At 39.9% G+C, this 21,857-nt stretch overlaps 1 protein-coding gene across 3 annotated transcripts in view; it reads left to right on the top strand.

The window, feature by feature from the left end:
- The window catches only part of arb2a (ARB2 cotranscriptional regulator A), a 535,689-nt gene that overhangs the window by 211,663 nt on the left and 302,169 nt on the right, over window positions 1–21,857 (top strand). For all 3 annotated transcript variants that reach the window (XM_060844193.1, XM_060844184.1, XM_060844202.1), the window contains exon 7: window positions 14,015–14,233. In XM_060844193.1, the coding sequence (XP_060700176.1) occupies window positions 14,015–14,233 (219 nt within the window). The remainder of the gene's footprint in view (window positions 1–14,014; window positions 14,234–21,857) is intronic.

The following is a 21,857-nucleotide window of genomic DNA, read 5'->3' as shown; positions in this document are numbered from 1 at the left end:
GCTACAATAGACATTAGGGAAAGAAAAACATTACAGGTTTCTAACATGGTATTGCTTTAAGGATGGGTAGATAGTGTAATTTTGTTCTTGTAGCTGCAGGTACATTTATGGTCAATCATCAGATGATTATATAAAGTAGCAATGGATTTATACATATAATGTTCTGTTTGCAATGAATGATATATTGAAGTAGTTGGGATTGTTCTTGGAGCAAAGAACGATGAGAGGCGATTTGATACAGATTTTCAAAATAATGAGCAGGCTGGATGGAGTAGATAGTGAGAAGTTGTTCCCACTTGTAAAATGAACAAGGACATGAGGGCATAGGTTTAAATTGATGTGCAATAGCAATGAAGCAAGGGTGATGTAAGAAAAATCTTTATGTGAGTAGATAGGGTATGTAAAGCATTGCCTGGAAGTGTGGTGAAGACAAATTCAATTAAGGCATTTAGGAGGGCATTGAATGAATATTTGAGTAGAGATCATGTGCAAGGGTATGGGGAGTAAGGAGGAGATTGGCATTAGGTAAAGATGCTGATTTGAAGATCTAGTGCAGACATAATGGGCAAAATGGACCATAACATTTCCGCAATTCTGTGATAAAGTGTTGCCCATGACCGCTGTGTCCCCTCAGAAGATTTTATTTTAATTTCCCTCTCTGTTTATTGTGTATGGCTATTTCTGACAGGCCTAGTGCACTGCTGGTCTTTAAATTTGGGGTGGGACAGGGGGCAGGTAGCATGAACGCTGGAAGATCCTGAATGCAAGATATCATAAGAGCAATGCCGTAGATGCTTTGTGTATGCATAATAAGGTGAGCAGCAGAGAATTGCATGAGATAATTTGCTAGAGCTCATGAAGAGACACCCCCCATGAAACTTCCAAAAATTGACACGAGCTATTTTTTGGTAAAGTTCACCCCTTTTTAGTTTCATACTTCTCACCGAGGGAAGGCTATAATTAGCTTCACAAGACTGACAAGGTTGAGGCGATTTGTAATACAAAGAGATTGAACAAACTGGGATTATATTCTCTGGAATTGATAAGAATGAGAGATTATATTGAAACATATAAATTATTAAAGCACTTAATCAGGTAGATTGTAGAATGATGTTTCATCTGTCTGGGGACTCTATAACTAAGAACCGCACTTATCAATGAAGTAAGGAGTATTTTGACTCAAAGTGTTGCAGATCTTTGGACTACCGTACTCCAGAAGGGTACTTATTTGTATACTTATTTATGGAGCTGAAAATGTCAGCAGGTCAGGCAGCATCCAAGGAGCAGGAGAATCGACGTTTTGGGCATGAGCCCTTCTTCAGGATGCTGCCTGACCTGCTGCGCTTTTCCAGCAACATATTTTCAGCTCTGATCTCCAGCATCTGCAGTCCTCACTTTCTCCTCGAAGACTCCTACTTATTTATGGAACAGATGAATACAGAGATTGATAGATTTTTGGATGCTAAGGGTATTAAGGGAAATGGACATGATATGGGAAGTCAGAATTGAAGTCAGAGGTCAGCCAATGATGATATTAAATATTGCAGAAGGCTATAATGATATACTTCTCAAATTGCGTATATTCTTAAATTCCATGATAAACTTCACTGAGGTAGCACACTGGAAATTAAGTCATGCTAATCCAAGAGTTGTCACAAAATTTTAAGATTCAACCACATTATACAACATTCCCCACTTTACCTTTGTTTTAGACTAGATTGGTTTAGAGCACAAGCCATTTTTCTGTACTTTACAATATTATTCATTGCAAATAAATAGATCAAGCTACAGATAAACCATTATGAACCATGGATATAGAACTCTACCAGTTTAAACTGTAACTTTCTCATAACCTCCATAGGCCATCTCCCCACACACACACACGCACATACACAAATAAACTGAGTGGTTGAGGTGGAGGTCAGGAAAGGCAGTTCAGTGGTCTTTGTCTGCAGGCTTCATTGTGTTGATCCTTTTTGTTTGTCAAAACTTGCTCCTTCTTGACCTTCCTTTGCCAGGTACTTTCAATTGCTTGCAGAATATGCAAAGCTACTGTTTTACATTTTGAAAGTATCTAACTTATGGTTAAGATCTACAACTGATATCAACTGATTAGGAAGAATAAATTGGCTTCCTTCAGATTTGAGATGCTTCTTTTTCAGAGAGGACAGCTCTTTCCTTTCCGGACACCTGATGGCTTTTGACCTAAACATGCATAACACAGCTACCTGGGAGCCAGTCACATTTTCTTGGCAGGCAGAAGATCAAAACTGGTCACTATTCTTGAAACCAATTAGCTACTTATTGCCGGCCAAATGTACACGCTTGTTGACTCTTGCTCTAGTCCGCAACTAGATTTCACCCTAGTTTGGAAACTGAGACAAAAAGTGTAAATCAGGTCCTGCCATTAAAATTAGCAGAGCCTGAGGGAAAGGTTTTCAGTTTCTTGACCTCAAAATAACCCTCGTGCTGGACATGACCTAATGTTAGGGCTTGGATGCCTTTCAGTGAAGCACCTTGGGATTTTTTAGTATTTTGTTTTGTGCCAAAGGTGCTATGCAAAATATATTCTTGTTGAATCCAGGAAGCCAGAGTAAATCACTATTGATATCAGCAAAGATTGGAAAAATGCATTTTCATGTTGGTAACATCAGTGTACTAAATCAAAGTTGGTGTTGATTGGCAATGCAATTTTTTAACTTATGTTTCTTTTCTCATTTCTGATTGCAGTAAATAAATCTTGTTGGAGAGTCAAATAGAGCATCAGAACCTCAAGGAGTTTGCATTGTTGTAGTTATTCCAGATCATGATCTGCCCCTTTTATAATGTTAGGTATTGGATTCATAGAAGTTGCACAATTTTGATTCACTCTCTTGATGAAAGTCCTTCGTACTAATATGCATATGCTTAGTTTTGGATCATGATTCCTCTCTTCTCAAGGGCTAGGTTCTGATTTCCAAAACTTGCAATTTAAAGACAAAAGCTTCCTGAATAGTTGACAAAATTTTTTTTTATTGAACATGCTGCTTTCAAATAAAGTGTATTAGAGAAGAATGGATAGAATGAGTGGTCAAGGCCTTTTCTCCAGGGTAGGGGAGTCCAAAACTAGAGGACATAGGTTTAAGGTGAGAGGGGAAAGATTTGAAAGGGACTTAAGAGGCAACATTTTTACGCAGAGGGTGGTGCACATATGAAATGAACTGCCAGAGTAAGTGGTGGAGGCTGTTACAATTACAACATTTAAAATGCATCTGAATGTGAATAGGAACAGTTTAGAGGTATATGGGCCAAATGCTGGCAAATGGGACTGGATTAATTTTGGGATGTCTGATTGGCACATGATTTGAACTGAAGAGTCTGTTGCCATGCTGTATATCTCTATGGCTCTATAAGAAGGAAAAGTGGTAAAAAGAAATCTGCTGGTGGGACCAGAACAGCAGGATATATTTGTTTTATTTTCTCCTGGTGAGTTTATTTATCTGTTCTAAAAATGGTGTAGGTGCTCAAAGATTTGGCTGGTCAAGGTACATGTACCAGGAGTTTCTGACTTGATACGTTTTAATTGTGGCATTTTTAGTTGTCTAATAGTCGGGGGGACTAGCTTCAACAGATATGGTTTTACCAGCCGCTGTTCAATGTAGCTAGAGGCTTGGAAGCTATTTTCAAAGTAAATGGAAGTGTTTGTTTTAGAGAGTGCGTTAGTGTATGTGTTTTACAAACGTAGCCAAGCAGTGGAATGCCAGGTGTTTGTACACTCTGTTTCATATACATGATAGAAGATACTTTGAACGCTGGCATCATTTCACTGGATGATCTAGAGTATAATCTTAAGAAAGATACCTAATGCTGTCCTGTGTACTCTTCCCTATCCACGATGATTTTTTGAATTTCAGTAGCGTCCATTCTAGCTTATTCCTTCTTACAGTCTTAGAGTTGTGAACTCCATGCCTGCTTACACAATACTCACAAACTCTAAAAATTCAAGCTTAGTTTCATTTAATTAATACTTGATATACTTTGTCTTTATGTCAATCCTGTTTTTGCTCTGTAGTAACCCATTCTGGAGAATGGCTGTACTGCTTCTTTCGTCAACTGGGTATTCATGAAGGGAATCTGTTGAATAGTATTTAACAATGATCAAGAATGTCGATACTTCAGATTATTACCTATTGTAGCTGTATTTTCATTTCTAAGAAATATATTTGGCCATTCAATTGCATATCATTTGTCTTTAAGGTGGTGCTATTGATTTACAGAATCCATCCCAACAATAAGGGACTTTAAATATTTTATGATATACCATTCCACCTTGTGAAATGATAGCATGATGACATTTGCTCTGCTCCTCTTATCAAAAGTCAAAAGGCTTAAATATTAAAACTTCAATCTTGCCATTTCTTTTGAAAAGGAAATAAATTGTAAATGTATCGTGTACAATATAGGCTGGCTTGGATTTCTGGATCCAACTCCAGCCCTTGGAATGAAATGCGGTCAGGAAGCTGAAAGCCAGTGGGGAAGCACTGGGGGAGAATATTTTTAGATGTTGTCAATTAAAAGGCCACCTCTGATACCTAATTCAGTTTAGAAAATAGTGGCTCAATTGTATAACTAAGAGTCGCAACTAGGGTACTCCAGATTTTGGTGACTTGATCTCTGTGGGAGGGGTAGATGCTGTCCAGAATAGACTGCTGCAATCATGACTGCAGGGTCAGAGATGAGGAGGAAATTCAATAAGGCATTGCTCCATTCTATGGGTTTTAGCCTAAGTGGGGAAATTCAATAATTTAATTGGTCATTCGCAGAGCAGCCTTCATGCAGATGTTCCAGAAGTGGGCACATGTTGACAGACTCAAATTTACTCTCACACCTGCCCCCAGTTCCTATTCCCAAGTGACACACAATTGTCATTTTCTTACAATTAACCCACGGTGAATATGACAGAAGATAAATCTTTCTGCCTTTACTTTCTTGACCTGCCTGCAGCTTTATCACGACCTACCCCAGCATCCTATGCCAGCACCTCTCTGCTTTGTCAGTTGTGTGGACTGCTCCCACTTGGTTCCAATCTTCCCTGTCTAGTTACAGGTTGATAATCACTTACTGTAACTTTTTTTCTCTTACTCTTTTACCATTGCTTCTGAATTTATCCCTGGCTGATCCTGCATGCTGCTTCTTGGTCTCATCACCCAAAGGCACAACACTAGTTTTCACATGTATGGTGATGACACTCAACTCCACCTCTGTCAACTCCTGTACTGTTGCTAAGTTATCAAGCTGATTATTTGACATCCAGTACTGAATAAGCAGAAAATTCCTGCAGCTAAATGTTGGGTAAATTGAAGCCATTGTTTGCAGACCTCTGTTTTAACTCTGTTTACCAACTACTGATGCCATTCCCCTCCATGGCAACAATTTGAACATAACCCAGTCTGTTTGTAAACTTAGTATCACCTTTCTGAGGTGAGTTTCCAACTTCATATTTGTGCCATTATTAAAACAGCCTATTTAAATATACCTTTTAAATATTATCAAATTTGCCTCTGTCGATCATTTGTTTTCTGGTATCCTAATATTTTTGTACTTCTATTTTGCCTACTCCAAAACATTCCTGTCTCATCTCCCACATTCTGCCATTTATAAGCTTGAGGTTATCTAGAACTCTGGTGCCTGTCATTTTTGTTTTTATTCACTTAAGGGACGTGGGCATTGCTGGCTGGCCAATATTTGTTCCTGTCCCACGTGACCAGTGTCATAGAGCTGCCTTCTTGCCAGTGGTAAGTTGCCTTCTTGAACTGCTACAGTGAGCTGTAGGTTAACCCACAATGCACTTAGGGAAGGAATTCCACAGTTTTGTCCCAGCGACAATGAAGGATTGGCAATATATTTCCAAGTCAGGGCGGTGACTGGTTTGGGCAGGTATTTGCTGATGGTGGTATCTGCTGCCCTTATCCTTCCAGATGGATGTGGTCATGGGTTTTGAAGGTGCTGTCTCAGGATCTTGGATGAATTTTTGCAGTGCATGTTTGCTGTGACTCAGTGTCGGTATGGAGGGAATGAAAGTTTGTGATGTGGTGCCATACAAGTGGGCTGCTTTGGTGTGGACAGTGTCAAGCTTCTTGAGTGTCATTGAAATTGCACCCATCCAGACAAGTGGGGAGTTTGCCATCAAATACGTGACATGTGTCTTTTGGATGATGGACAGGCTTTGGGGAGTCAGAAGGTGAGCTAGTTGCTGAAGTATTCCTAGCCTTCTACCTTCTATTGTAGCCATTGAGTTATTGTGGCAAATCTGATTGAGTTTCTGGTCAATGGTTCCCCTCCCCCCTGCCGCCAGGGATGTTGATATGAAAGTTATTCAATGATGGTGGCACCATTGAATGTCAAGGTGCGGTTGTTGGATTATCTCTTATTGGAGATGGTCATTTATTTGGCACAAAATTACTATATATAGCCACAACCATCTTCCTATGTGCCAAGTATGCCTCCAACCATAGTAGAGTTTACCTCCTGAGACCCATTGATTCCAGTTTGCTAGAATCCATTAATGCCATACTTGGTCAAAAGTCTTGATATCAAGGGCTGTCATATTACCTTACCTCTGGAATTCAGCGCTTCTGTCCATGTTTGAACCAAGGCTGTCAAGAGGTGGTCCTGGAGGATTCCAAACTGAGCATCCCTGAGCAGGTTATTGCTGAGCAGGTGCTGTTGGATATCATTGTTGATGACAACTTCCATCGTTTTACTGATTGAGAATACACTGATGTGTGATAATTGGCTGGGTTGGATTTGTCCTGCTTTTTGTGTACAGGACATACTGGCCAATTTTCCAAATTGGTAGATGCCAGTGTTGTACCTTTACCGTCAGAGCTTGGTTAGGGGAGCAGCAAGTTCTGGAGCACTATTTTCTTGAATACTGATGTCAGGGCCCATAGTTTTTGCAGTGTCCAGTGACTCCGTCTGTTTCTTTATAATACGTGGAATGAGTTGAATTGGCTGAAAAACCGGTACTTCGTAACTCACAGAGAGCCCTCATCATCTCTCTGCTTGCATTGACAGTTGATCAAGCACATTGAGTTTTAGAATTCTCATACCTACATTGCATCCTCTTTCCTTATTTCTGTATTGTCTTCCAACCCCTTAACTGTCCAAATTAGCTGCATACCTCTAATCAGTATTTAGTGCCTTGCCAATTTTAATTGTTTGCTGCAACTTACTTGGGAAGAATGCGCCGACAATCGAGCCAACTATTTCACAAGCTATCACAAATACCCAGTGAAACCATTAACATCAACAGTTTGTTTGACTGACTGCTTTTTCGAATAAAAGCAATTCACACTAGCCTTCAGCAAACACAGGAAACAATTCTGTTTATTGTAAGCAACCCTATTCAATATCAATTGGTAGAGAAAAAAAAGGAAATTTACTGTTGTACAACTTCATTTTTAAACTATAACTCTTTAAAATTCCAATCATATATCCATGCATTCACAATAAGTGAAGCAAAAGACAGATTGTTAGAAAAATATGGATAGATAAAATAAGCTTTCGAGGTTCAAAGTCCATCTCCCTTTGATTTTAGCAATAATGACAAAATACTGCAGAGCGATCATCATTCTTTGATTCAATTGTTGATTGGATGGATCCAAACTTTTTTGTATTAAATTTATTTATTGTGAGTCTTTAGCTTTTTTTGTCTTTTCACTCACAGAGAAAAAGGAGAAGCAGAGCTGTTTTTTGTTTGTTGGCTCTGCTTGTTTCTGCCTACACTGTCATCACAGATTTGTAGCAAACTACAGCTGGGCCAATCTGAGAGTTATCATCAGGCAGTTTTTCCCTACCTCGGATTCCTGGTGCTATTGTGTCGCAATAGTATAACCGCCTCACTGCTGTAAAAGCAACATTGTATTGTACAACTAAAAAATTACACTACACAATTCCATTTGGTTTTTTTAAGTTGCAAAACTCTCTAATAATTTAGCTGCATAGCAGTGCTTGACTTACATTGCAGTTTATAGTCCACAAAGGAAATATATGTTGTCCCTTATATGTGTTTACCTTTAAGGAGGTGAAGCTCCATTTTTATATGTGTTTCATTGCCACATAAACATAATACAGACACAAAAAAGACAAGAAAATGACATTCATTCACCCTCATTAATTCCTTATACAGAATGTAAACAAACCCTTGTTATTTTCCCTCTCAAATTTTTCAACTATTCCACCACAATCATATTCCTGATGATTCATAAGATATTACATTATCTTTTCAGCATGTGAATTATTTTAATGTTGAATGGTTGAATTAATAAACTTCAGGGAAACAATCTTACTTTAATGTCTTAAATTTCTCTACAACTGCTAAGGGTTTATAGGTATTATATACTTTATGTTTTTGTTTTCGCAACTGTATCTGACGTATGGGTCTTCAAAATGTTGAGAGAGCCAATAATAAACCCAAAGTCTTCTTTTCCGCTGTAGAGTACTTCCTGTGGTATTGGTAAAATGACTTGGAAAAGGACCTTACTCGTTCCTCGATTTATCATTTGCCATAAGACTATACCTATCCTTAAATCACTGACATCAGTCGCCATTTTTAAAAGCTTTGTTAAGTCATGGGATCCAATACCAATTGATTATTCTGATTGCCTTCTCAAAAATTGCTTGGCATTCTGCCGGCCTACATCTGTGGGAGGTTTAACTATTGACCTAAAGGTAGGCACAGAGTTTTGAAAAACCCATACATTCCCAGCAGTCTTGTAATTTCCTATTTAGTTTTAGAAGTGGCCTTCACTTTTGTTGTTTTTGGCAACATGAGCATTTGTCCTATTGCGTTTGCAAATTCACTTTTGCCAAGATTCATTACTAAGCTTGCTAATTTATTTTTTTACACAAGAACTTTATATGTTCTTCTCAGCTGTTTTAGTATATTATGTTGCTGTATAAATAAAAATGCACAGTTAGGCACTTTAACTAAGACTTGAAGCATAAGTCTTTGAGATATAACTAGGATGTTTTTAAATGGAATTGTGTGACTCAACATTGATATAACCCACTTGATGAAATAATAATTGATATCACTAACTTTTGGTATTAATAGTATTTGCTAGTACTTCTTCAGTCAATCAGTCTTAGGATTGACAGTGCATCATTCCTTTCTAGCAATTTAATCTTCGAACCAAGAAATTGAGTATGAATCTGTTTTCATTTTTGCTTTTACTTTTCTGTAATCTAAGCACAATCTAGTTGATCCATGTTATTTAGAAGTTAACACTAGTGGTGAACTCTGACTCCTTTGGCTGGATTCAATCAGGTGACTTTCTAGCATGCATTAAATCACTGTTTCCACCTGAGTTTATTTTTCTGAGCTTAACCAATAGGATGGTGCTTTATCATTCTGACTCTGTGACATTCACATCTTGTCTGGGTAGCATCCTACATAGTTCATGGATTGTAGGAGATTTGCTTTGTGTGAAATATGTATCTTCTAGCTGCTTTCACTCAGTTGTCATCAGCTTTAAGGTTAACTTTTCTGAAATTTTCATGATGCCATACTAAAAATCAAATAACATGTTGAATGGACTCACATACATGTCTGCAAAGCCTGGATTTCACCTTGCTTTGCAGTTTCTGGTATTGTATCCTTTAAGTGGCCAAGGAAATGGTGGATGCTGGTACACTCACAGCATTTAAAAAGGCCTCTGGATAGGTGTATGAATAGGAAGGGTTTAGAGGAACTAGATTAGGTTAAGATATCTGGTCAGCATGGACAAATTGGAACGAAGGGTCTGTTTCCATGCTGTACATCTCTATGACTCTATGGTAAAGCATCGACACTATCTTCAACAAGTATCATTATATCATTGCAGGCATCTTCTAAGTTTTGAAACTTCTGTTTCTTCAGCTCTATTTCTTCTTTCTTTTGAACATTGTACAATCATCAGCAAATATTCCCAATCTAATCTTATGATGGAAGGATTGATGAAGCAGTTGAAGATATTTGCTCCTCAGGCACTAACTTGAGGAAATCTGCATACCCTTAAAGAATTGGGAGAAGACCAATTGCCCTGCAATCTAAAGAAAAAGTATTATATTTCAAGTATCTGCCATTAATACTCAATATCTGTCTAATAACAGATGAGAGCCTTCCTGTCTCTTTCTCTCTTTCTTAATATGAAAAAAGAATATCATTCAACAGTGGGCACAACATGATATCAGACTCTTCTTCTGGTGCCTTCTTTTTACTGCCCACTTCTTCAGACAGGAATCAAACAATCCTTCTTATGATAAACTAACTCGATGAAGGGCTTCTGCCCGAAACATCGATTTTCCTTCTGCTCGGATGCTGCCTGATCTGCTGTGCTTTTCCAGCTCCACTCTAATCTAAACTCTGATTTCCAGCATCTGCAGTCCTCACTTTTGCCTCGTTGATTTTGACTTTTTTGTCTGTCTTGCCATCCACCTGGATCCTTCCATCTGTTGTCTTGCCTGAACTTGATATCATCATCTAGAACTGTTGAGACGCTATCAACCATTTGATTTCTCAATGCCTCTCACCCACTCTAATATGTCCTCCTCTGAACTGGCTGCACTGATATCTCATGTCTAACCCTGATTTTATTATCAAGTCTGCTGTTTAGAGTGGTACTTGTATTCTCTTACAGGAGCTGAGCAACAAATTGTGGATGCTTCTTCCTAACATCCCCTGGATTGTGACTCCATCAATTAACATAAAGCTGTTGTTTCTGGGGCTGACATTATCCCATTTCCATTCCATAGCTTCCCACCTAAAATCCTCTTCTACCTTTGTCCCAAAATGCACAAATGGGATTGCATGACAGACCTATCATTTCAGCCTGTTCTTGCCCCACTGAACTTATTTCTTCTCTTGCTCTGTTCCTTCCTACTTACATTTGTGATTGATGTGATGCTTTATGTCAGGTCCACAATTTCTAGTTTCCTGGCCCCTGCTGCCTCCACCTCACCATGGCTTTGCAATCCCTCCACACATCCATCCTCCTTCAGGATTGTCTGACTTCTCTGTTTCTTCTTTGGAAGGAGTCATTAGCAGTCCACATCTATCACCAACCTACTGCATCTGGCTTAACATGTTCTGTCTTTAAAAACTTCTCCTTTAGCTCATATCATTTTCTCTATGTCAAACATGTGGCTATGGGTACCTGTGCGAGTCCCAGTTATGATTCTGTATTTCAGAGGTAAATGGAACATCCCTTTTCTCAGTCCTACGTGGGTGCCCCTTCACACAACTCGTTCTCTAGCACATTGATGGCATCATCGGTGCTGTTTTCTGCTTTCATTGTTTCAAACTAGTTTGACTTGTTTTGCAGACCCAGAACAGGACTACAGTATGTTCATTTCCAAGTATTTCTTTCACTGGTTTTTCCCTCTGGGTTCTTCGTGTCTTGTTGGCTTTGCTGTCAGTGAAGCTAATCTATTTTCTTTCCTTCATACCTCATATTTACACCTATTTTACATTTCTATATCTTCTTTACCACCCTCTTCACAGACTTTGCCTTTTCCTCAGGGCACTCTCAACATTTATTCCACTCGCTCTTTCTCCCCATTTGTGAAATTAATAAAAACTTTCATTTGCAGCCCCCTTTCTTTTTGAACTTAAAATATTTGCTCTATTTTTCTCTCTACAAATGCTGCTAGAACTGCTGAATTCCTCCAGCATTTTCTTGTTTCTATGTCCAGCATCTGCAGTATTTTATATATATATTTTGATTGCTAAGTCTTGGATCTCACTGTGAGAGGTATCAAATCTCAACCTACCACACATTAATTCATGTGCATATATCAATTTGTTAGAATTTTTTGCAGGTTTTATGAATTGTTCAAGTAAAATCAAAATCACCAGTTGGATGGCTAGGATTTTAAGAAGATGGCCAGTGCAGTATTAATTGTGATCAGGTGTTGATAAGCTTTTTCTCGTAGAATATTTTTCACTTCCACATCATTTTGTCATGTCATTTTCTGTGTTTAAACCCTTTAGGTACCTGTACTCAAGTTTAAATATTTCCCTGCATAATTACATTTCATTGTAGTGTTACATGAGTTACATCAACTCCCTGGGGCAGAAAATACCATGAGCCAATATCTGTGAAGGTCCTTTAGAGAAGAAATTAAAGAAACCCATGCAGGCCATTTAGGTATTAGTTTGTGATACTGTCTGCCCTGGAGAATTGTGGCTCTGAAACACTAATTTGAAGTGACTCAATACGATCAAAATCTTAGGAAGGAAATCCTTTCCAGGAAAAAGTTGGTTTTGTTCGAACGCCACAGTCCTAATGAGACTTAGAATGATGAAATTGTTTAACAGACGCTGAAACATTAAGCGTCTAATTCATGTTTATGACAGATTCTTAAATGTTAAGCATTAGGCTTATGTAATGTTGCGAGTTAACTTGTAACTGAGTTTAATTGCCATTTGTATGTAGATTATCATAGGTATTGAGAATTAGATCCACTCTTAAATTATCCATGTATGTTTCCTGTGTTAGGGATGTTAGAATGTGCTGGCTACATTCCAAAACATTACATTAAAACTACTCAGATTTACTCACGGGGAGGGTGGATGTGAGAAACACTGACAAAAGAGTACTTACCCATGGCAGAACACTTTGTATTAAGATAATTTTCTTCATGGCCTGTCATGACCTTTCTGACCGATTTCTTATACAAAGAGCAGTGGACTGAAAGCTGCCATTTCAGACTGTGCAGTAGACTGCGACTTAGTCTTTTCACTCTGCTGTGGTAGGAGGGGCAAGTATAACAGGATTCTGAAAGACATCTTGCAACATTATGAAAAGTTGCAATAGGTCCTGGGTGAGTGCGTGATCATCTTGCACATAAAGTTCGTTCTTCAATTGGATACCGAAAAAAATTTGCAAATTGTTTATTTCTCAACTGTAGTGTCATATAATCTTTCCTCTATTTGTACAATGGAGTTCTTTCAAAGATGAAGCCTAACAAACAAATTAAACACTTTTCTCCATAAGTGGGACTGTACTATTGGTGACTTACTGAAAGATGACACAGTTTTCAATTATCTGCAAGGATTTCTACTTAGCATTAATGGATACAAGCTAATTAAAATAATTGTTTGTACCTTATGGTGTTTTAATTAGTAATACATTCAAAAACTGAAAATTGTTCATTACCCATATGATAAAAATTATATGGTAAATGTCGAAGCAATTACACCTCAAAAATTGAGTTTGCAAGAATTTTTACATTTTTCAATGCTAGGTAACCTTTTGCAGCTGTCTTGAAATTGACATTTGCTACTGTGTTTAACATCTGGAAAACTTATTTTTAAAGAATCAAACCTGAAAAAATGAATTCCATCATGGAATGTAATTTAATACTTCGAAAACATTAAGGTCTGTCACTTTACCAGACTGGAAATATCATGGTTGGACTTCTAGATTCGTATTTTTTGTGTTACAAAATAGTTCAATTACTAACAAAATTTTCTGGTGGTAACGTGTTAAACTGCAATCCTAATAAACTGTCAGGTTGACAGAGCATTTGAAAGGTTACTTCAACCGCTTTGCAGTGATTATTTAGATGGACTTCCAGTAATGGTTCTTTGTCAAAAGGCTATAGAGTATAACTTTATGTCAGTATCAACTTCATTGAAAATGTTTTTTGCAATGCTTCTTTTGAAAACCAAAACATCCTTGGCTTGACCAAGTGTAATCATTTTGGGATATACACTGATTAAATTTAAATACACTGTTGACTAAAATCCCTCATGTCCCAATCATTGCATTTCTACATCTACTGCAATTGTATCACACTTCTTAAAATGTTAGCATTGTTTATTATTTTCATGATTGCACTTCTGTTATATTTATGACAACTCTGTGGTTAAAATCTCTGTAATATTAAGTTGAAAAAGTTTCCGATTGTTTTGTTATTTCCTGTTTGAAAGATCGTGCTCAATTCTGTAAAATGTAAGTATGTGCTTCTTTGTGTACTTTTACAATAGGAGGGATATGGAGTGGTACTTCTAAACACCAATGAAAACTATGTAGAAGTGGAGAAGTCAAAGAAACAAGTGCAACCACCAGCAAGTGACACAGACGAGCCGGCAGAAAAGAAAGAGAGGAAAGATGACAGCCAGAAAGAGATGAACAAACGGCGAGACTGTTATGAGAAGTATCGAAATCCTCAAAAAGAGAAGGAGACAAAACACATTCCCATTAGGGTTAGTATTTGATATCTACCAGTAATGTAAATTGTTGAATCAACCTGATTATGTTTGCCAGTTTCTGAGTGTTTGTGTGCATCTACAAAGTACAAAATAATTTGAAAATAACTAATTTGATAAATCACAGGCTGAATCAGTGAAATAGTATAGGTTTCAACATAAAATTGTGAAAACATATTGTCAGTTTAATATCCAATTAAAATTTAAAATTTATCTATTGAAAGTCCATGAGTTCAGAAATTCAGCATGCAATAACCTGAATACATTTAAACAATTTTGTCTTTATGAACATCTATTTTTGTAAGTGTTATTTGTAGAATAGATTTCTTTTGCAACTGAACATTATCTGTTAAAGGAGAAATTGCATTGTGTAGATCACTTGCATGGGCATGGTTTGCACAAGCCAAGAAACCTGTTGTACAGCAATTCTAAAAGAAGTTCAGTAGTAAAACTACAGGAGAACAAAGGGAAAATTATTAAAATCTCAATAAATATTTATGGTAGAATTGTAGTTTTGCAATATAATGAGCAAGTGCTAGTCCTTGCTCTATCCCATCACTTATTCAGTGCACCCTTACACTTTGTAATGCTAACAGCATGAGTTCGTTATAACAGTGCTGCCCACAGTACTCCATTTCTGCAGGGGGCAGAGACAATATTATTCAGACTTTTGACATTAGTTGATGTCTAGCGTCTATACGATGCATTATACATTGCTTCCAGGTTGATGTAATACCAAAAGGTGCTTATTAGAACCCAGAGTTCACTCTGCACCTGTGAATTTTTCTACATAATCTTAAAAGTTGATTGAATACTTGATGCTGAGTCTGTGGTTGCTATATATTTTGTTTGTATTAAAACACAATATGAATTCAGTTATTTCATGTATTAAGATGATCTCAGAAATAAAGATCATTTGGCTCTGAGGGAAAAGTGAGCATCTCAGAGTAGGATAACTCATTTTATTTTACAACAGCTTATGAAATGTCGTAATTATTCCACAATTTAAGTTTTGTATCCCCATTTTTCAAGCTCTCATTCAAAAGGGAACATTTAGTTGAATTCAAAAATAAATACACTAAGTTGTAGTTTAGAGTCATAGAATTAGAATCAAGCAGTGCAAGTTAAAACAGATTGCATTTTGTTAATTTCCAAAATGAGTCTACCTTGAAGATCATCTTAAAAGCAGAAAATGTATTGCTGGAAAAGCGCAGCAGGTCAGGCAGCATCCAAGGAGCAGGAGACTCGACGTTTCGGGATGAGCCCTTCTTCAGGAATGAGGAAAGTGTGTCCAGCAGGCTAAGATAAAAGGTGGGGAGGAGGGACTTGGGGGAGGGGTGTAATGCGATAGGTGGAAGGAGGTCAAGCTAAAGGTGATAGGCCAAGTGGGGGAGAGGTCAGAAGAAGATTGCAGGTTAGGAAGGCGGTGCTGAGTTCGAGGGATTTGACTGAGACAAGGTGGGGGGAGGGGAAATTGGGAAACTGGAGAAATCTAGGTTCATCCCTTGTGGTTGGAGGGTTCCCAGGCGGAAGATGAGGCGCTCTTCATCCAGCAGTCGTGTTGCTATGGTCTGGCGATGGAGGAGTCCAAGGACCTGCATGTCCTTGATGGAGTGGGAGGGGGAGTTGAAGTGTTGAGCCACGGGGTGATTGGGTTGGTTGGGCGTCCCAGAGGTGTTCCCTGAAACGTTCCACAAGTAGGCGGCCTGTCTCCCCAATATAGAGGAGGCCACATCGGGTGTAGCGGATGCAATAAATGATGTGTGTGGTGGTGCAGTTGAATTGTGGCAGATATGGAAGGATCCCTTGGGGCCTTGGAGGGAAATAAGGGGGGAGGTGTGGGCGCAAGTTTTGCATTTCTTGAGGTTGCAGGGGAAGGTGCCGGGAGTGGAGGTTGGGTTGGTGGGGGGTGTGGACCTGACGAGGGAGTCACGAAGGGAGTGGTCTTTTCAGAACGCTGATAGGGGAGGGGAGGGAAATATATCTCTGGTGGTGGAGTCTGTTTGGAGGTGGCGGAAATGACGACGGATGATACGATGTATATGGGGGTTGGTGGGGTGGTAGGTGAGGACCAGTGGGGTTCTGTCCTGGTGGTGATTGGAGGGGTGGGGCTCAAAGGCAGAGGAGCGGGAAGTGGAGGAGATGCGGTGGAGGGCATCGTCGATCACGTCTGGGGGGAAATTGCGGTCTTTGAAGAAGGAGGCCATTTGGGTTGTACGGTATTGGAACTGGTCCTCCTAGGAGCAGATGCGGCGGAGACGAAGGAATTGGGAGTATGGGATGGCGTTTTTACTGGGGGCAGGGTGGGAGGAGGTGTAGTCTAGGTAGCTGTGGGAGTCGGTCGGTTTGTAGTAAATGTCCGTGTTGATTCAGTCGCCTGAGATAAAAATGGAAAGGTCTAGGAAGGAGTGGGAGGAGTCTGAGATGGTCCAGGTAAATTTGAGGTCGGGGTGGAAGGTGTTGGTAAAGTGGACGAACTGTTCAACCTCCTCGTGGGAACATGAGGCAGCGCCAATACAGTCATCAATGTAGCAGAGGAAAAGGTGGGGGTGGTGCCAGTGTAGCTGTGGAATATGGACTGTTTCACATATCCTATGAAGAGGCAGGCATAGCTGGGACCCATGCAGGTGCCCATGGTTATTCCTTTGGTTTGGAGGAAGTGGGAGGATTGGAAAGAGAAGTTGTTTAGGGTGAGGACCAGTTCAGTCAGTCGACGGAGGGTGTCAGTGGAAGGGTACTGGTTGTTACGGCGGGAAAGGAAGAAGCGGAGGGCTTTGCGTCCTTCGTGATGGGGGATGGATGTGTATAGGGACTGGATGTCCATGGTGAAGATAAGACGTTGGGGACCAGGGAAGCGAAAATCATGGAGGAGGTGGAGGGCGTGGGTGGTGGCCCGAACGTAGGTGGGGAATTCTTGGACTAAGGGGGACCAGACTGTGTCGAGGTGTACAGAGATGAGTTCTGTGGGGCAGGAGCAGGCTGAGACAATGGGTCGGCCGGGGCAGTCAGGTTTGTTGAATTTGGACAGGAGGTAGAAACGGGCGGTGCGGGGTTGTGGGACTATGAGGTTGGAGGCAGTGGATGGGAGATCCTATGAGGTGATGAGGTTATGGATGGTCTGGGAGATGATGGTTTGGTGGTGGGAGGTGGGTTCATGGTCAAGGGGGCAGTGGGAGGAGGTGTCCGCAAGCTGGCGTTTAGCCTCAGCGGTATAAAGGTCGGTGTGCCAAACTACTACTGAAATTTAGTTCCGACCTCAAATTTCATATCCGCCACAATTCACCTGCACCTCCACACTCATCATTTACTGCATCCGCTGCACTCGATGTGGCCTCCTGTATATTGGGGAGACAGGCCGCCTACTTGTGGAACGTTTCAGGGAACACCTCTGGGACACCCGGACCAACCAACCCAACCATCCCGTGGCTCAACACTTCATCTCCCCCTCCCACTCCACCAAGGGCATGCAGGTCCTTGGACTCCTCCATCGCCAGACCATAGCAACACGACAGCTGGAGGAAGAACGCCTCATCTTCCACCTAGGTACCCTCCAACCTAGATTTTTCCAGTTTCCTAATTTCCCCTCCCCCCACCTTGTCTCAGTCAAATCCCTCGAACTCAGCACCACCTTCCTAACCTGCAATCTTCTTCTGACCTCTCCGCCCCTACCCCCACTCTGGCCTATCACCCTCACCTTGACCTCCTTCCACCTATTGCATTTCCAACACCCCTCCCCCAAGTCCCTCCTCCCTACCTTTTATCTTAGTCAACTGGACACACTTTCCTCATTCCTGAAGAAGGGCTCATGGCCGAAAAGTCGTTTCTCCTGCTCCTTGAATGCTCCTTAAAATACAAGTAATTTGACTATTGGTGCCAAGTTTTGTCTCTTCAAGCCTATACAGTATGTGCATACAGTATCTTTGGATATTGTTAGATTTCTTGTTATTATTCCCTAGCAGGGTGGTCCACAGGGGCAATATTAAATTTCACTTTATTTGTGCATTGATTTGTGCGCACAACTAGGTTATAGATAGAGAGGTACTGTGCAAGGCTCGTGACAAGGAAGTGAGCTAAAATAATGTTAGATTTACCAAGCTTTTTTTTGCTGAACAACTAAAGCCATAGGTATATTGGTGTCATAAGCATCCACACTAGCCTGAATATAAAAATACCTCAATAATTCTAGTTTTTGCATTACTTGTAATACTTAGAATATATTTATAATATGTGCATATTAAATATTTTGCTAATCACGTTAGATTGTATTAGGCTGGAGGGGCTAAATGGCATAGAACATAGAAGGATACAGCGCAGTACAGGCCCTTCGGCCCTCGATGTTGCGCCGACCGAATCCTACCTAACCTATACTAGCCCAATAACTTCCAAATGCCTATCCAATGCCCGCTTAAATGACCATAAAGAAGGAGAGTTCACCACTGATACGGGCAGGGCATTCCATGAACTCACAACCCGCTGTGTGAAGAATCTACCCCTAACATCTGTCCTATACCTACCACCCCTTAATTTAAAGCTATGTCCCCTAGTAACACCTGACTCCATTAGTGGTAAAAGGTTCTTAGTATCTACCCTATCTAAACCCCTAATCATCTTATACACTTCTATCAGATCTCCCCTAAACCTTCTCTTCTCCAATGAGAACAGCCCCAAGTGCCTCAGCCTTTCCTCATAAGATTTTCCTACCATTCCAGGCAACATCCTGGTAAACCTCCTCTGCACTCGTTCTAAAGCTTCCACATCCTTCCTATAGTATGGCGACCAAAACTGCACACAATACTCCAGATGAGGCCTCACCAGAGTCTTATACAACTGCAACATGACCTCAGGACTCCGGAACTCAATTCCTCTGCCAATAAAGCCCAGTACACCATATGCCTTCCTCACAGCACTATTTACCTGGGTGGCATACTTCTGTTCCGATTATCAAATGTTCCCAGACCTTGAAAAAGCAAAACAAAACACAGGCGTCTACACCATAATTATTGATGTGACCACAGTGCAATTGACTCAGTCAGCCATGAAGATCTTTAGAAGATAATGGAAAAATTAGCCTACGTAGTTCATCTCAATTATTCAACAGTTTCATGAAAGCATGCCTGGATGATGGTGAGTCTTCTGGCCCATCTTGGCACAACATCTAGAAGCATCCACCTGCTTCATGAATGATGCTCAGTAGCATTATTGTGTACTATCTACAACATGCTCTGCAGAAATTCACAAAAGATCCTTGAACAGCTCCTCCCAAACCCATAACCACTTCTATCCAAAAGGACAAGAGCAGCAGATACCTAGAAATGCCACCACCTGCAATTTTGCCTCCAAACACTCACCTTCCTGACTTGGGAATATACTGCCTTTCCTCCACTGTTACCGCGTCAAAATCCTGAAATTGCCTCAGTAAGGGCATTCTAGATCAACCTACAGTACATGGACTGCAGTGGTTCAAGAAGGCAGCTCACAACCACCTTCTCAAAGACAACAAGGGATGGGCATTAAGTGCTGGCCAGCCAGCAACACCCATGTTCCAAGAGCGTAATAAAAGCAATTCCCACTTAATAACTTAGAGTGTACGTGTGTGGGCCTTCCTCATCATGTTTTCTGAGGCCTTTCAAATGGTGATCCTGGCAACAGAATTAGATATTGCATGGACGGGAAGCTGCTCAATTTTAGAAGACCAGGCAAATGACAAGGTCTCCAAGTACATACATCAAAATTTTCTGTTTGCTGATGAGTGTACACTAGCTGCTGAGCTGGATGTGTAACATGGATTTGCTTTCCAATGCACACAGAAAATCAATATAATATAGTTAAGATTGGATAATTCTACCCTTTGGAAAATTTTGCACATCAGTGTGGAACACAGGGGAGTAAGTTTACCTATCAGACTGTTCTGTCTCTGCATTCAAGATGTGGACTGTGTACCAACATCATGCCAAAATGTTTGAGATCTTTCATTTGCACTACCTTCAAAAATTTCTGAAAATCAGGTGACAGGATCAAATACCAGCCACTGAGAAGCTCACTAGAGCTGGCATGCCAAACATCCATACCATATTGATATAGTCACAACTTGAGTTTGTCTGACCACTTAGCCAGAATATCCAGAATATCTACTCTTTCAGTCAAGGTGTCTGAGATGCACTCTCATGACAGTCGAAGAAAGTGTTACACGACCACATTGGTTTCTTTCTCAGGAGTATTGATATCACACCATTGGAAACCTGTCAACCATGCCAGATCATGAACATAGTCATCCTTGCCTTTAAGAACAAACAAGGCAAAAAGAAGGATTTGAACATCAAAGAAATTACTCTGAAGAGGTAACTAACATTTTATTCAGCTATAAAGTCCACTCCCCTGTGAAACCAGGCTTTGCCTTCATGACTGTTGATGAAGCAATAATGACAGGAAATTATCCCATTACTTCATAAAGATATTTGTGAGGCACATTTACTGATTGCTTAATCTTCGAAAGTCTTTGATCTTGAGCATTGGGAAAAAAAAACATTCCGTTGTAGTACTGTTCACAAGGATTAAGATAAGAAACGAGAGTTTTTTTTCTCTAAATGTTGGGAAAAGCAATTTAAAATGAGCTCAGTAAACCAATATTTCCTGACAGACTACTGCCAACAACAGATAATGTTAACTATTTCCCCTTGGCATCCAATTACGTTATTATTGCCAAATTTTCCACCATCAACAACTGGGATTACATTTAACCAAAAACCTAACTGGACTATCCATATAAATAGCTCTAAGTGCAGTTAAGAGGTTGGAAATTCTGCAGTGAGTAGTTCATCCATGGCCTTTTAGAGCCAGTCCACCATCTAATTATCTGCTCTTACTTGCTTGAATATGTGTAGTTCAACAATACTTGGGACAAAGCAGGCCATTTCCTTGACAGCCGTCCACCACATTAAGCAATCATTACCACCACCATTATTGTAAAGTGGAAACATCTGAAAAATGCATTGCAAGAACTTGTCAAATCTACTTTGACAACAGCTTCCAAAAGCATGACCTCAGAACAAGAACAAGAGCAGACCCCTGGGAACACCACCACCTACAAATTCCTTTCAAAATCACAGAATATCCTGATAACTATATCACCTTCACTGTTGTTGAGAGAAAAACTTACATGTACCTTCCTAACAGCACCACATGGACTGAAGGAGGCTCATAACCACTATCTCAAAGACAATTAGTGGTGGGCAACTATGCTGGTCTTGTTAGTAATGCTCATACCATCAGTAAAAATAAATAAAGAAGTGTGGTTGTGCCTGTCACTTGTTACATTGAAATTTAGGAGCTGATTTTGCCCTGAAATTTCAGCACTAATCCAAATCTAGTTGAAGGAAAACCACAGATAATAAGACATCGATGGCTTTAGAACCTGTTACCAAGTTTTATGGTATATTGTCGTTATTTGGAAAATCGTGTTCTAAAGTGGATAGAACCATGTATGGCGTTTAAGTTTGATTTGTATTCAGTTGTGTGGGTTAAGAAAGGAAGGATCTAATTTCAGTTTCATTTTTTGAGTTCTATCAGTAGTGGAGGTCAGTTTAGCTCAATTGGTTGGTTTGCAATCCAGAATAACGTCAAT

This window comes from Hemiscyllium ocellatum, chromosome 2 (genome assembly GCF_020745735.1).
Source record: "Hemiscyllium ocellatum isolate sHemOce1 chromosome 2, sHemOce1.pat.X.cur, whole genome shotgun sequence".
Lineage (NCBI taxonomy): Eukaryota > Metazoa > Chordata > Chondrichthyes > Orectolobiformes > Hemiscylliidae > Hemiscyllium > Hemiscyllium ocellatum.
This window is presented reverse-complemented; position numbering and strand designations above follow the sequence as displayed.